The following is a 17386-nucleotide window of genomic DNA, read 5'->3' as shown; positions in this document are numbered from 1 at the left end:
TGCTCCAGATTCACAAAGCAAGGGTAAATTAAGGGCTGGATTTTTGTGCTCTGTCTTTCATAGCTGACAGGCGATCCCAGAAGGGTCATGGGCCCACATTTGAACTTGATAGCTCAGTGTACATTGTCTTTTTTGTGTCCTGCTCATGCAATACACTGAGCACGGACCTGCCAAACAAGATCAGACAGAGCTTAATTTTGATGTGAAATTACTTAAAATATTATCTACATACTGTAAGGTCTCTGAAATTGAACAATATTACATACTTTGCTCACTAAGAAAGGCTCCAGGACAGGTTTACTGTGCAAACTCCAATCCAAAGCAATTAAAGTGAAGAAAGATTTTCTCTAACTTAAGTGCCATGGATCACAGCCCTTCACCTCCATCTTTTCACACATCTTTACAGGAACAAGAAGTTAAAGATATACTTGCTACATCTTGCACAGACTGGAATTCAATTAACATTTTTCTGCAACAAAACTTAGAGAAGCACTTCAGAGCTGCTGCTCACAATGCAGAAGCAAGTGAACAAATGATATTCTCATTAGCGCTCTGCCTTTCCCTGCTGTGCAAGCCAAATCCTTGAACACTAAAAGCACCTCAGCATCAGCTGGGCTCACAGACATCCAGAGCAATTTTTCAAGCTCCCTGACTTTTATAGACCAGGGGGAAGGGATTTGGTGTGCTTTAATCCGTTCTATTATATGAACTCAGAAATGGTTTTCACTCTCTAGCACTATAAATTAAACTGGCTGCAGTTATTTTATTCCTGATTATGCTGAAAGTTACTGGCAATAATTTGATGACTATATTTTCTTGTCTTTTTTTTTTCTTTTTTTCCAAATTAGCCTCTGAATTTAGTTTCTGTGGTAGTAAGTAAATAATGCAATAAAACTGAAGATAGTAGCCAGCACATTCACATCTTGATGCCTGAAATTGTGGATGAACAAGTAACAGCTTCTTTACGTTGTAGGTGAAATTTACTGTATTCAATTCTCAGCTCTTTAGGCTGGAAGAACATGTTGTACAAGAAAATCACATTATTTTGCCATCCCCTACATTTTTTTTTAATCTGGAAGACTAGCCACCTTTTCAATGTAAGTGAATTTACCTTTGCAAGTCTTTAGACAAATACCATCCCAACCATTTTAAAGACAGGAAAAACTTACGTCAAGAATAATTTACAGAAAAGCTTTTTACTTGTGCTGTACAAAGCTATTATTAAGTACAACTAAAGATAGAAAAGTATCCATTTTACTACTGCACTCATAAAAATATATGAAAGTAGGGAACAAATTCCATCTGCTTGGCTTCCTCTCCTTTCCCCTGACCACTGAGACAATTTGTCTCCTAAACCCTGGTAACAACCAGAGAAAAATTGAGACCACACTGGTGAGGTCATTCCTCGAGTGCTGTGTCCTTCACCCCAAGAAAGACATTGAGGGGCTGGAATATGTTCAGAGAAAGGTAATGGAGCTGGGGAAGGTCTAGAGAGTCCTATAATGAGCTGCTGAAGGAGCTGGGGGACTCCGCCTGGAGAAAAGAAGGCTCAGGAGTGACTTTATCATTCTACAACTACCTTAAAGGACAGAAGCTGGGGTTCAGCCTCTTCTCCCAGGTAACAAGTGATAGGACAAGAGGACATGGCCTCAAGCTGTGCCATGGGAGGCTCAGGCTGGACACCAGGAAGAATTTCTTCACGGGAAGGGTGGTTGAGCATTGGAACAGGCTGCCCAGGGAGGTGGTGGAGCCACATCTGCACAAGAGTTGCTCAAGAAATCACTGGGCATTACACTTAGGTCCCTGGTTTAGTTGACATGCTGGTGTTCAGCCAAAGGTGGGACTGGATGATTTTTTCCAACCTGAATGATTCTGTGATTCTGTGGGAGATGTACAGAGACTCAGATTATCTCTGGATGAGTTAGGGGGCACACTGTACATTTTGGAGTGTAATACATCAGCGGCTTCTCTACAGAGTGACAGAGTTCTTGGAGTCCAACAGTGCCTCCAGTCCATGTGAATTAATAAATGTGTCTTTGATGATTTATTTCAATACAAATTACTTGCCAGTGTAAGCACAGCAGAATCCAGCTCCAGGCAGGATACTTAGGACCTTAGAAAATACCAACTTCTAAAAGCTTCAGCAAAACCTACTTGGGATTCCATCAGGCTCAAGTGCCCATGTCACTTATTGTCAATTATTGCATCTATAAGGACATGTCAGATACACAAAAGACACTATTCTGACAGCATGCCTGTCCCAAAATGATAAGTTTAGCATAATGCACTTGACAATGAGAAAAGCAATAATAGCTATTTTGAGGACAAAAGAAAAATACAATGGATCTGATGACTAAGTGTTCTGGTCCCCAATGTAAAAGCAAAGTAGATCCCTGTCGTATTTAACTTGATTCTTTTGAATTAAACACTACCATTAAAGTTTCCCACAGTAGCTTTAATATTTAATTATGTATTCCACCAAAGAAAAGAACAAAATCTTTGCAAAGGGTTTTTTTGGGCTTTTTTTTTTTTTCTGGATGTGAAATATTTATCAGCATATCTCTTTGGACAAGTATTTTTATCCCCCAGGCAGGGAAAAAAACTTCCACGTTCAAATCGGTTTCAAAACATTTTATTTTACAGCTTGAAAGTTTTCTATACTTCAGCACCTCATGCCGTGACTTTGTTATTTCACTTGTTAATGAATGGTAATTAAATCTCTTTTGGCTGAAAAGGTTGGAGGGCTCCTGCTGTATTACAAAAACAATTTCTGAAAGTTACAAAAATGCCCAAGTGTCTAGAAATTAAAGCATAAAGTTTGCCATGTTTTGAGTCCAAGTTTTAATCGCTCGGAAGGATTTGTGTGGGAGAACAGCTCGTCCCAGTGAGTGTGCACAGTCCCCCCAGTCTGAACAGACATAATTATGTCACTTTGTATCTACCAGAGTAAACACAATCGTGCTCTTAATAATGTACATTGTGGCCACAAACTTCCTTGATCTTCCTAACAACTGTAGCTAACACTGCATAAACCCTATTATACACTACCTACACAGAGAACTGCTACATATGTACATCTAAGTAAAGACTTGTTAATTTTGCATTTGCTCAGCAGGGCTTGAAACATCAGCCTATTAATTTTTCTTCTTTTCTGGATTCTCATTTCTTTCAGGTGCTTTGAGTCAGAAGATAAATGGAGAGAGTGCTTACAACTGAGGTAGATAAAAGAGAAATAACTACATATTAAGGCATTTTGTGGCATTACAGTGCTAAATAGAGACACAATATTGAAGAAGAAATATCTCCACTGTCCATTTACATCCGTGCAGGCGTCTGCTGGCATCAAATGGGCAGATTTGGTACACAGATTGTAAAAAGAACTATGTTAATTCTAATATAAAATGTAATTCCAGTGTAAAAATGTTTTTGATTACATGCAATATACCATTTTTTCCGGAAGGTGATACAGTGATTTCAGCAGATTCTGAATCTCTTTTAAAATTACAGTTTCTCAAACAAGAAATTGGGAGCAGGAATGCAACTAGATGAGTGCATTCCTAGACTGCAATTTTGGGAATGGGTTTGCTTGAAGGAAAGCCCCCTAAGTTGAAGTGAGGTACATGAGTCTTGAGGGGTGGTAATTTTGTCCTCATATCAATGCTGGAATGCTCCTTCTCCCTTTAAATAGAAACAAAGAAACAGAAAATTCATATTTCATTCTGCAGTGCAGAGATGCTTACAAACTAAGGAAATCTGTGTCCTCCAGTTTCTTTGATGCAACCATGTATCAAGAGATCATTTAAAAAGTGTTGATTAAAGCCTGTTAGGCTAAACCTCCAAGACTAGGTGTCTGTTTGGATCTAATTACAAAACCACTGATGGAGTCTGAAATTATTAAAAATTAGAAATAAATGAGCTTTCTTTGTGCTATTCCCCAAAATGGTCAGAGCACCTCATTAGAGCAAGTATGTACATGAGCTTCATGACTTCAGATTTCTAATCACCATCCTTTTCTAGCTGGAATATGCCTGTTTTCAAACAAACAGCTACATTCATCAAAGGCACAATGGGGAGGGTTTTTTCCTTTGTTGAATTTTAATGAATATATAGTGCTATCTGTCTTCACATTTTAACAAAGTTCCAGTGATAATTGCCCTGCCTGTGACATTTGCAGAAAGCTAGCAGTGTGCTGTGGGTGCACTGACAGCCCCAGGGAGCTGCTCCATCTGAGAATCCAGGTCTTGACTTTGATGTCCTCAAGAGGAGGGAATGAGGGTTAGCTGGTTCCACTCTCCCAAAGTTGGGGAGGTAAGCAGAGCACTACAAGGACAAAAGGCAAAATTCCAACCTTACTGCAATATACCTGGATGCTTCAGAGAGAGGTCCTGAGATACTTAAAATTAACCAAGTGGAGCTTTATGAACTTCTAGTTTATCTTAACAGCAGAAGTCTCAAGGCTTTACAAAGAAGGTCAGCACATTATTTCACAGTCACTGAGATTGAAAAACAACTGTGAGTGCGACCACACTTGTACAAAATCTAGCCTTCTCACATGAGTATCTTTTCTCAGTCCCCACTAAGGGAAAAGAAAACACTTCTGTAATTATTACTTTTCTATTTGCCCCTAAATAACTGTCAGGATATGAAGAAGTTCAGAGAAAGTGTGTCAGATGTCTAGTTATGCATCCTTTTCCAAACTTGACCCATAGAGATGTAGGAGAATAGCAAAAAGATGGCATAAACTTAACAACAAAAACCATTTATAACTGGTTTTAATTGTATCAATGTAGCTCTAATGGATATGCCTGCTGACAGGACTAGAAACTAACATTCTGTATTTAGATGGCTTATTCCATCTCACTATTGGGCTTCCAAGTCTGGGGAGAGAAAATGATCCAGAATCCATGCTCATTTTTCCTCGTACTCCCATGGAGACAACAAACAGATGTGCTCATCAGTATGGAAAATTCTATGCAACTGAATACTATAATATATTATGCAGAAGTAATGTGCAACCAGCCACGTGCAAAAGCTCCCAGTTACTACTGACATCCCTCAGTGCAGTTATTTACATATATAGGACTGGTGGATTAGGTCTCTGGTGTAGATTTAAGCTTCATATTTTCTCATAAATCCTTATCAAGATCAAAATGGGATCCAGGTTCTAGAAGCAACCAGGAAAATAGTGATGCAGAAAGGGTTCAAGGAGCTGAAGTTAAAAACAGGAAGAGATAGAACAAGAACAGCTAAGACAACCGGGAAAAGCAACATTCAGAATCAGAGAGCTGAAAAAGAGGATTTCAATTTCACAACCAAAATCTTAAACACTGAATTTTCATTTTTAACACAAAACAAAGCTAAATTCCCACTGTTACTATATTCCTTCAGCACCACATGCAAAGCTGCATTTATTCAGTACCACGATGTTAAACCACAACTCAAAGCTATCTTGTGCAAATCAATAAAAGCTTTAGATGATAACTTTGTGTAAGGTTATCCAAGAGTATTAATTCTCTTTCATACCAGGGTAGTCAATAATGTTGTTAATGCTATAGTCCTGACAGGATCCTCTTTTTATTAGCAAAACCAGCTACATTTATTTCAGACATGATGTTAACATTAGCCAGCAAGACAGAGAATCAAGTCAGTGGTTTTCTGTCAGCTGGGATTTAGAGTTATCTGAGATTGTATGAATCAAATGGCCCTGGCTCTTTGGCCAGCATCCACACAGCAGGCACAGCCCTGCCCGAGGCAGCAGGGGTGTGGGATGGCTGGATGGCAGGGAAGAGGACTCCGTGGGGAAGAACCTGACTGCACAACAGGTTCTCTCTGCTGCAGAAAGCCAGCAATGTGTCCTGCTGGGACACCTGGGAGGCTGGAGAAAGAGGGCTGCACAATGTTGTTTTCCCTTGCCAACACAAAGCACAGCCTAGAGACAGCAGAAGTTGCAGTTGCCCAGGACCGGCATGCCCAGTAATGCCTCTGGGCTCTTCAAAGCAGGATGCAGTCCAACAGGCTTGACGGGGGTACCAAAGCAATGAGGGGCAGAGGAGAGCAAAGCCCAGCACCACCCCTCAGCTGCCACAAGACTGCAGAGGTGCAAGCCAGGGCTGGCAGCACAGTACTGGTGCCTTCTGAGGCTCTGCTGGGGACCTCAAGATGATGCCAGCCTGCAGAAGCTCCACTAACAGTACCTGAATGTACTTCCAAAACACAGATGTCACAGAGACACCAATGCTCATCAGACTACAGGCATGATTGCCCAAAAGAACAACTTGACAAGCTGCCCCAGTAGCAGGTATTTATCCTGACCCTATAAACAGTGTATCCAGCACTAAATGACTTTCAATATGAAATTTCTTTCGCTGTATAACATTGCCCTGCTCAGCTACCATCAACTCACACAGTATTTTTTATTTTAAAGCAATTATGTCCTTAACAAGTGGAGTTTTTATGATAGGAATTAATTCTAGGTGAGATATAACAACAAAATGTGGGTGAACTTCTCCTCATTTTATGAACAGAACAAGACATGATGGCAGAGTCTGAAATAGAAACGCCAAATCTACTGTGAAGGAGACATTTAGCTGCTGGAAATGGATTATCAGGCATTATGGTAGCCTCACATATTGATCCTAAAGCTCCAAAAAGGCCATTAGCACTGCACAATTGCTGCTAATTCCAAACATTAAGGTTAACATTATGCAATTTGCAGATGGACAAAAGTCACTGTTTATCACTGATTATTTTGCTAATTTAGTCATCAAATCATTTGTTGTCTGAAATTAGGGAAGAATTAATAAAGGCAGCTTTGAATTATATTCAGCAATGGTACAGAACCACTGGCTTTAGTGTGTGAGGAAGGCACCAGGTGAGGATGGAAATGAATGAAAAGACAAAAGGCTTTCTGTGCATACTGAAAAACTTGGTAACAGATCACATCATCTGACTGCAGAAATCTAAGAAATCTCTCATTAAAGCCCACCCTTAGCACCCTCAGCAAGTTTTCAGATGATGAGCTGAATGGGGCAGTTGACTCACCTGAGGGATGGGATGCCATCCAGAGGGACCTGGATAAGCTCAAGAAGTGAGCCCATGGGAATCTCAGGTGGGGTGCTGCACCTGAGTCAGGGCAAGCCCTGCATCAATCCAGGCTGGGGCATGAGCAGATGGAGAGCAGCCCTGCCCAGAAGGACTTGGGGGTGCTGTGGGTGGGAGGCTGGACATGAGCCAGCCATGTGCACTCACAGCCCAGAAATCCTGCTGCAACAGGACAAGGGATAAGGGTTTTTAACTAAAGGAGGGTAGATTTAGACTAGATATAAGAAGGAAATTTTCTTTTATGAGGCTGGTGAAAGACTGGCCCAAGTTGCCCAGAGAGGTGGTAGATGCCCCATCCCAGAAATATTCAAGGTCAGGCTGGGGCTCTGAGCACCTCATCTGGATGGAGATGTCCCTGCTCATTGCAGGGGGATTGGACTAGATGGCTTTTAAATGTCCCTTCCAACTCAAACCATTCTATAATTCTATGCTTTGATGTCAGAGACAAGACACTAATCTGTGTTCTCTGGGCACCATCTCACTAGTATGAATAATTTAACTGGACTGCAGAACGTGTTCAGCAACATCTCTGATGGATGTTCTTGTCCTGGCCATAGATTATGGTAAATCCAGAACAGACTGAAGGAACATGAAGGATAACATTCAGGAAAATCAGGCAACAAAACTGTATCACCTCAGTCAAATTTGGCCACATTCTGATCCAAAGGGTCTAAAACAAAAATCTAGCTTAGGCAGAAAGTTGTGTAGACAAAAGTGTTTTCCCATACTTCTTCTGTTGCTCCTTGCGTTTCTGAGACAGATATTTCTTTTTCACTTCCAGAAGCTCATTGTTAAGTCTTTCAATTTCATGTTTGTATTCTTTGCTCTGTGTTTCACACATAGTCAGTTCTGAGGATAAAACCTAATAAACAAAACACAAACAGCAGAAACAGGAGATGTTGCTTCACTTACACATAAATACTTTTACAAGCACTTCCTCTTTTTATATTTGATGATGTAAGACATGATCATTTTCTACCACAATTCTTTTTCCCACTTGATGTTTCATTTGATCTCACCTCCTTTCACCTAAAAACATCTTACAAAATAAAGGTTATGCCATTTAACCATAATACAACATGTAAAATATGCTCCAAGCTTTACGGGAATGCCATTAATAGCTACATTAGCTCTTAATTTCTGGGACATAAAGCTGGGCAAAAATCCAAAGTTAAGGTCCTAATAAATCAGGGAATTATTTTATAATAATGGGGTTTATTCACAGGGATGCACTGCTAAGTGGAGTAATTCAATCCAGACAAAGTAGTACCAGGCACTGCAAATATGAATACAAAGCCACTTATATGTGAATCAGTAAAATTCTGAAAAAGGAGGAACACGCATAGTGCACCTTCTTTCTTTCAAAAGAGTAATAGCTTGACCTGGCACCCCAAAATGCATGCATGCCATCATACTACAGCATGCTGTGTCTGAAATGCAAAGCAGCAATTGACTGCATTAAGGACAAATAAGGACCGTATGGAGAACTTCAAATCACGTTCAGTTTAGCTAAACCCTGGCTTCTATTTTACATTTTCTACATTGTTTTTCTTCTCCATGGAAAGCTAAGATTTGCATAACAGCCTCTTTGTTTCCTAAGGGCCCATCTGCTCCAGCATTTTTTTCCTCATGGTTAGTATAGACGTGATTATGATGCAGTGAACAGGAGATGATGACTTCAACAGAGAGAGGAGCTGCAGAAGTAGATGAACTCCTGGGGAGATGATCTCTCATGCAGGCAAGAATAGAAGATCAGCTTATTCATAGAATATCATTGAATTCTATCAAAGAATCACTTTTTAATATTATGCTTTTTAAATGTTCTACAAGATTCTTTTGGAAGCAGGAACTCCTCCCTCCAACTGACAAGGGGTTAGAACAGGTTCCTCCTGTCATCTCCACAAAATCTGCAAATCTAAATATACATGTACACATGGCAAGAGAAAAAACAGTAACTTAAGACTGGATTCTCAGTATAGTCTCACTGGTTTGTTAAAAAGAAAACAAAATGGCTTTGATTTGCTTCTTAAAGATATTAACAGTTTAAGATAAAGGGAAGGAAAATAAGCTGAATGAAAAGCTGGCAGTATCCCAGAATTCCCCTGCAAAATACATATTTACAGCACTGTGCTGCTAACTCATATTTTAACAAGATTTCTCCTCTATTTTAATTAAACTAAGTAGAACAACGTGCAAAAAAAAGTTCGTTTGCTGCTCTGTGCTGTCCCTCGAGGAGATGCAGTGATAAAACCCTGCTGTCCTGGTCTAGTGCACTAGGGCAGGCACACAATTGACTGAGGATCTCCCTGCAGCCCCTCCCCAGGGACAGTGGGCGCCTGTTACCTTGATCTGCTTCACCTTCTCGCGGAGGATGTTCCGGTACTGCTGCAGCTGCTCCGCGGCCTCGGGCCCAGGCTGCCGGGCCAGCACGTGCCTCAGCTCCACGTACAGCTTCTCCTTTTCCTAAGGAAGGGACAAGAGGAGGAGTCTCACTAAACTACTACAGCAGCAGCACAGCCTGAGAGGAAATCAAGCTCACTGAAAATTGCAACTCAGTCAGGAAGGTATTTGGAGAAACAAATCTGCCTGTGTGTCAGGCTTTCCTCACTAGCCATAAGGTATTTAAAGTTGTTGTGTTAGCAGTGGGAGAGCTCATTAAGATAAACATCCAGCTAATTCAAACCATGAATGAAATGCTCTTAAACACCATCACCAGCAAGCACTCTCTACCTCAGCACTTACTGGAAGAGTATCCAGGGCTGGGAAATTAATCACTAGAAACTGTGCTTATTGTAATCTTTCTTCTTATGATCACATTGCCTTACATTAAGGATCACAGCTTCACCCAACAGGATGTGAGCTGGCTATAGAAATGTCAGCAAAGGACTGTACGAAAGAGTTACTTCTTCCAAAGAAAGTCCTGCAAAGCACATATACACACACACAGATATTTATATATATATAACCTTTCAGTTTAACTGCAGGGGCTCTGGGAAAGGAATTATAAACAGCAACAATTATGACTAGCACAATTACCAAGTAATTTTTGTCATGTGTCTCCTCGTCCTTTATGTTGGAACAGTAATACTTGTGGGAGTTGGATATTGCCCTGCCTGAAAAGAAACCACACCATGGACCCACTTACAGCTTTCTGTACTGAAATGCTGCTTTCAACTGTGTTTTGAGAGTGTAGTTGTTTTTAGTCTGAGGAATAAAGCTCTGAAAAAAGCCACCTTCATAGTTTTGCACATTACAATAGTTTTACTATCTACCCTGGAAAACTAAGATCCTTAAATAATATAATTTAGTAAGATCACATCCTTTTCTGGTACAATGGAAACTGGAAATAAAAAGGAGAGTAGCAGACAAAACATTAAACTGAGGAAGACAAAAATGTCAAGAAGAAGCCAGGATAGGTGATTATTTACACTGGATTTGGCAAAGCCCCTTTTAACTGCCTTTTTTATAAGGTCTCTCTACAACTCTTACCACAGAATTTGTCTGTTAATGTGGGAAATGCTGCCATCACACCATCTAAAATTGCTACATTTGGTTTTTCTCAGTAGTTGAGCCAGGGTTTTCAGAAGTGGTTTGCTATTTTGAAGATGTAAAATTTTAGGTGTCCAGCTTCAAGAACATAAGGAGTGTAGAGGAGCTTTTAGACCTCATCATTTTCTGAAAACTATGAACTACAATGGTCACAAGTTGGGACACCAAAATGGAATCACTTCAAATCATGCCTTACTTTTGCAAGCATTGTCCTTAAACTCTGCAGATTACTGAGGAAGAGTTCCCTATAAATGAAATTGTTCACAGTTTATCTCTGGAAAAATCAAAACTTCCTGAGACTCAGACTGAGGTTTGCATAGCAGCAAATACTAAATTGAGAATTCAGTCTGAGTAAAAAGTTAAGTATTCCACATCATAGTGGTATTTCCACTACCAGCTTTTCTTACTTCTGAGGAAGTAAGATTTTACTGCAACGTAAAAACAACTGCAAAAGAAAAATCCACCTTGTCAAAATCTGGCCAGTCATTATTAACATTTCAACCCTGAATGTATCATATATTTGTATTTTGTAATAGTGTAATGGCAACTTTGATAAATATGAGGCAATTGATAGATTGAAGGTCTTAAGTGCAATTGTTTTCCAATTTTTTTCTCTCCTTACCCTCTACAATGGCCAACCAAGCTCTTCAAACTGTGCAATGGTGTGTATAATAACCTCATTTAGAGACAAAGTATGCCATTCTATTGTAAGGAGAATCTATTTTATGCAGCAGAGACTCGTTAGGTGTCCAATGTATATTGTATCCATAATCCAACAGAGGCAGAACCAGATGTCTTATAATGCATATCTTGTCCTTCCTTGCTGAGCACTGTCCATCTCTTTTACATCTAGTCAATTAATTTGTCACTGAGTTAGAAACACCATATGTCAGCAAAACATTAAAAGAAAACCCTGGATACTTCTTTCCTCCTCAGCAGAAGCTTGTATTCACAGGTTGACATTTCTTTAATTTCTGAAATTTTACCCCAGGATCCAAAAAATAAATTAAAAATAAATAAATTAATTTCAATTAATTTAAAAACACCAACCACAAGAGTAAATCTATGAGTCACAAAGTCCATTTGCAGGTACTTCCATCTCTAAACATAAGAAATCAGAAATGACCAAGAAGAAATATCAGCACAAATTCATAAAGAAAAAATTTGTTTTCTGTAATAGATTAAGTAAATCCATTATGACTGGGTTTCTTTGGCTCATCCCAAACTGCCTCCCCTCACATTTCCCTCCATCCTCACACCAGGCTGCCATCACTACACACATCTTAGCATAGTTCTGAGGTTTTGAGATCAAGGAACTTAGAGTCACAAACACACTGCGAGGCACAACTCTTCTTCTTGGGGTGAGGGAAGATCAAATCTCTGCAAACCCATGCTTTAAGCCTCCACTGGTAAGAGTAATGCACCTGTGTTCAGATCAGGTGTAGGCCAGTAACAAAGCTTTTTATGGGATCCTTCCACCACAAAAGTCCCATGGAATTCAGCAGATGCTTGACTGTAGGACTGAGCCCATAACATCAACAAGCTTTACTGGTCTATGCCACAAACTAAGCCAAGATGATGGTAGAGAGATGGTGGCACATTCATTTTGTGTATGTAGGACATGCTGGGACACTCAGGCTGAGGATTACAGTTAAATTCCAGGCATTTCAAAGAGAATTTCAGGACCTCTGTGAACACCTGCTGTAAAAATTCTGCAAATAAAATTGCCTATTATTTTTAGAATAGCCCTTTCTGTCTTAGTTTTGTTTACCAGGGGAACCTCTGAGGAGCTCACAGATCTGTCTGTAGGCCTAGCCATTACAGTAATTTTCTTCATCCCTAAATTTCTCACCCATTAATTTGGAGAGGGAGGGTGGGGAAGTAAGTGGTGCTTTCCCCTAAATTTAACTAGGTGCTGTCTCAGCCAAATTCTGTAGTTCTCCTGACCTGCTTGCTCTACAGCAAATTGAGACAAAATTCTTTTCTTCTGCGGAAGACTGGCTAAAATTTGGCAAACTTCAGTTGATTGTCCAGAATTAGGTGGTGCTGAGTTGCCTCCATCTTCAGCAAGAAGAATCACTTTTGCCAGCAAAACCCTACTTCAAAAGAAGCTGTTGCTGCTGACCAGCACAGCACCATTTGCTTTTCCATGTGAGAAGGACCATCAGAACCATCAGACACATTCCCAAAGTGGCAGCAAGGCATTCACAGCCATTGACAGGGAATGGGAAGTATTCACCAGTCCCAGGCTGGAATAGAGCTCTAAAGATGTGTCCCCATTTGGTGTCATCCTGTCCCCCACCATGACACCAGGAAATGGCACATCTTGTTAGTTAGCCCAGGGTTTTCTTCTGAACCAGAGATGATGGATGATCATACATTTAATGATGATTTCACAGCAGAAATAGGCCCTGCAGTCCCAGCTTCCTCATTTTATCAGTTCTTTCCAAATAGATAATTCAACAAATTTACCTGGCAAAACAGTACCCCAAGAGCCTTCTCCACCACACCCACAAAAATCCTATTATACACCAAAAGCTTCTATCACATAAATTACTAAAACAAATAGAAAAAACAAACCCAAAAAAAGTCAAAAAAAACCCCACAAAAAAGTTCAAAAGACTTTGCATCAGAGTAAATTTAATTTATGCCAGTTCCTTACTCACGCAACTGAGCTAAAGAAAAAACTCAACAAGATAAAGATGTAGTGCAAAAGTGTGTGATGTAGTGTATGGCAGCAGTCCCTAAAACATTCACCCTAAATAAAAATTCTTATTTTAATTAGTAAGGTGGAGAAAACAATATAATAACCATGCAAGCACTCTATAGTTCCTCATGGCTTTGGTGGGGATAACAAGTCAGTCAACGTGCCCACAGGGGGTTTCTTGTTTATTGGCACTATAACCAAAATGTCAGTGCTGTGCTGAACTCCAGAGGCATTTTGTTTATGATGCCATGCAGCAGCAGAGCATCCTTAGGGGCAGTGATTCCTCTTCATAAGTGTTAAACAGGACACAGAAATCTGGATTAAATACATACACAGACATATATATCTAGTCATAGTCATTTTTGCTGTATAAGCCTAACGTTTATTTGTTGTTGTGTACACCTAGCAGTAGCTGTTGGCTCAGTACATGTATCTTTAAAAGTTTTATGAGGTAAAGAAAAAAATTAGCATATGGTGACCTTCAGAAATTTTATAATAACAGAAGAAAGTTGCCTCTAGCACTATGAGAAATGCGCAGTATAAACTTTCTCTGTAAACACTTTCCAAAAGCTCATGCTCTTTCCTGTCTATTCCACATCCATCAGCAAACAGCTTTGCAAGGATGCACTTCCCTAGAACAGCTCCTGTTTTCATTATCACTTGGACACTTCTTAATCTCACCACTGTGAGGTTTTTTGTTGGATACATTAATTAAGTTTGAAAGAGGACACTGAGGCCCTTTCACAGTGAGGCAACACTAACACTGTGTTAGATGTTTCAGGTTTTCCTGTGAAAACCATCAGCTTGAAGGAAAGGCTGGGATAGTCTCACCTTTGGTGAAATCTGCACTACCCAAACTTGTCTTGTAACTTACTTCTCCAGCTTCTCAAGAGCAATTCTGTTTCCTTTGACACAAAGCAAACTGCACCAAATTGACTGGCATTTTCAAAACAGCTTAATGAGAGAGGAAAGAGACCTCGAAACAAGGAAAACACCTTGTAAGGTCTCCACCCTTGGCTGCTTTTTGCAACAGCAAGAGCTGAATGCTGCAGTATCATCATCTTCCAGGAACAACAAAGTATGAACATTTCCACCTGGAGTGCAGCTGCAACTTATTATTATTATTATTATTGCTAGGAACTGTTACTATTAGATCTTCCCTAATAAGGGTGTAGGAAAACAGTATTTTTTCCAATGAACAAATAAATACATATATTCCTTTCAACTTCTGAACTCTGAGACACGAGGTTAAGAATCTATCCAAAGAAAATGGCATGGATGTGTCTTGCTGAAATAACAGCTACAGTACCCTTTTAACTATTGACATTACACAAGAGTTTATAAAATCATTAATCAGATGACATTAATCAGCTCATTTAATCAGTGTTTCTACTTTGCATTGCAGAAGATTATCAATTAATTATCTCCTATATCTGTGAGCAGAAATACACACACATGAAAGTGAGCTGTTCCTTGAAGGTGAGAATTACCCCTGACATAACATGGATTGATGTAAATATTCCAACTATTTTCACAGTGCCTGCAGCTTGACAGCTGGGTTGAAGAGAGCTCTAAGCAAACCTTTGTTTTGCATTCTAGTAGCAGGTTGTCTTGAAGTGACCTGGAGGAGATCAGAGGTTGATACAAATCTTATCAACAAGGTTTCTAAATATTCTAAGTGAATAAGTCTACAAAGCGAATGATGGGGAACCTTTTACTCTATAATAATTACTTTATGCAGGGTTCTAAGAAAAAAAACCAAATTAAGTCTCTTTTTCAGATCTAGACTATTTGATTTAAAAACTTCTGTATTTTATTGTCAGTGTAACAGCATGTATTTCAGCTATTCAATAGCCATTTAGATTTTTAAAATTTTAGATGACTCAAAGAATTATCACAGCTCTGTTGATAATGATTGGCTGTTCTTGCAGGTGACAGCTTGGGAATGAGGATTCCCAGTAGAACCAGCTTTTGTTCTCACTTCAGATTGATCTGGCAGATGACCTTGAAGGGTCAAAGAGATTGAGGAGATCCTTCTAGAAATATCTATTTTTAAGTTAGGCACCTATGTCTCTTTAGTCACCTGCTTGACTTAGATCTTTAGATTTCCCTGAAAGATGAGAGCACTTTGCTTCAAGTCCTTTGGTGTTCTGGCACTGCTACCTCTAAACAGCTGTCTCAAAGTCAAGCCACCACTTAAATCTACAATACCTGTCTAACAAGGCAGTAAAGCCTACATACATCTTTTTGACAGGACAGCAGAGTTCCCCTGCATATATCAAGTACCTCAGGGAAGAAAGACTAGTCTCCTGTTACAGTTTGGAACCTATTAAGAAATAACAGTACATCTAAGAAATACACACAGCAATTCTGAAATCATGAATGTTTTAATGCATGGCTTCCTTCAGGCTCACTGTAATTAGAGCTGAGCCTCTGCTATTCTTCAAGGAGTTCTGTTTCAGCTCCCCTTGCCTGCTTCTTAAAATTCAAAGAAAAAGAACCAGGATTAAAGGAAGAGGAAAGACAGTGAATCCTAATGTCCATGTAAAGACAACTGCTGTGCTCAAGTTTCCTATCCCCTGTTTGTATCCCCTCTAAGCTGTATCTACTCAGACAGGCATGGGAAGCCTTGAGCTCTGAGCCTCCAAGAGGTGCAGCACTTGGCTGACTGATGCACCCCACTTGGCAGAGACTCTCTCTACTGAGGTTCATGGCTCCTGTGCACTCAGCAGCACATTACTGGATGTCTCAAGAGAAGAGTGGAGAAATGGGGCTCTTTGTACACCTGATTGTGTCTTCCCATGTCCCATTTTAAGCAACCCTTCTGAAAAAACCCAACCAGCCACAGTGACTCTGCCTGCCTTCCTCTAACAGCTGCAAAACAGCCTTAGCTGCAGCATCTTTCTGCCTGTGTTCCCTCAACAACAGCAACATTCACAGTAAGAATGAAAATTAAGAGAACTGGAATAGAATAAAATTAGTCTGTCCCTGTGGAATTACTTTTTTTTGTGGGGTTTTGCTTCCGTTACAACTGTCATACAAGATAATAATCCATCACTGACTGGGATGCTGTAGATTGTCCATATCTTGCTGCTGAGGGAAGAGCAGAACACCCCTTATCTTAACACAAGAACACCTGCCAAAGGGTGAATACTAAAGATGTACCTTTAGCTCTGGGCCACCCTATAGAATATAGGCTTGTGAATGTTTTGCTACACTGCTGCTGCACTCCTGCAATAATTCAGCTTCTCTAGCAGATTCTGGATGGCTGACAGTCAGTATCGGATTGCCACAGCACTGCAAAGTCTGTGCGCTGCAATGTATTCAGTCAGCACAGCAAGTCATTTATTTTCCCTTAACAAGATAACTGGTTGATTAATATACTTTACCCTGGGGTGCACAGCAGATTTATTTCCTTCTCAGATACATGCTGAACACAGGAATGAGGAGTAAACAAGGTTGTTTTCAGTTGTTATTTGCTGGAACAATTCCTGAACTTTTTATCCAAGATTTTTGCTAGCAAACTAATGTTGAAGTTAAGGGCAATTCTGACTAAGAACTTTTACAAAATATTTTACAAAATATTTTACAAAATATTTTTAGTCCAATGTTACAAGGTATCCATGCTCAGGATTCTGAGTTCAGACCAAACATAATGTATTTGAATAAAACACTTTGGAAATCACTGTTTCTGTTTTGCTGATGCAGATTACAGATGACAGTGCTGTGTCTTAGGTTCTTACATGGCATCCTTGTATCTGAATGGTATTAAATCTTTATTGTACACATGCTGAAGAACTGCTTCCAGCCAGGGCAGTGATCCTCTACTGATTCTACAAGAGTTCTGGACACAAAGAGTTATTACATGAATTGCCAAAGTTCACTAAAACTCCTTGAAGACACAGGAATGAAACTCAGTCTCCCGGTCCCCCAGGACCACCATGCTGGTGGCTGTGTCAATACTCCTGCTCCTTGCTTTTCAGAAAGAGCAGGCCTGTACTACAGCAGGAGGTTACAAATGTGGAATAA

General features: G+C 39.9%; 1 protein-coding gene across 1 annotated transcript in view; it reads right to left on the bottom strand.

Annotated features, from left to right (window-relative positions):
• Positions 1-2616: 2616 nt before the first annotated feature.
• The window catches only part of CFAP58 (cilia and flagella associated protein 58), a 57470-nt gene continuing 42700 nt past the window's right edge, over positions 2617-17386 (bottom strand). The window contains exons 16-18 of the mRNA XM_066555052.1: positions 9445-9564; positions 7830-7963; positions 2617-3678 (exon numbers count right to left, since the gene is read on the bottom strand). Of these exons, the coding sequence (XP_066411149.1) occupies positions 3558-3678; positions 7830-7963; positions 9445-9564 (375 nt within the window). The 3' untranslated portion in view covers positions 2617-3557. The remainder of the gene's footprint in view (positions 3679-7829; positions 7964-9444; positions 9565-17386) is intronic.

Source organism: Molothrus aeneus, chromosome 8 (assembly GCF_037042795.1).
Source record: "Molothrus aeneus isolate 106 chromosome 8, BPBGC_Maene_1.0, whole genome shotgun sequence".
Lineage (NCBI taxonomy): Eukaryota > Metazoa > Chordata > Aves > Passeriformes > Icteridae > Molothrus > Molothrus aeneus.
This window is presented reverse-complemented; position numbering and strand designations above follow the sequence as displayed.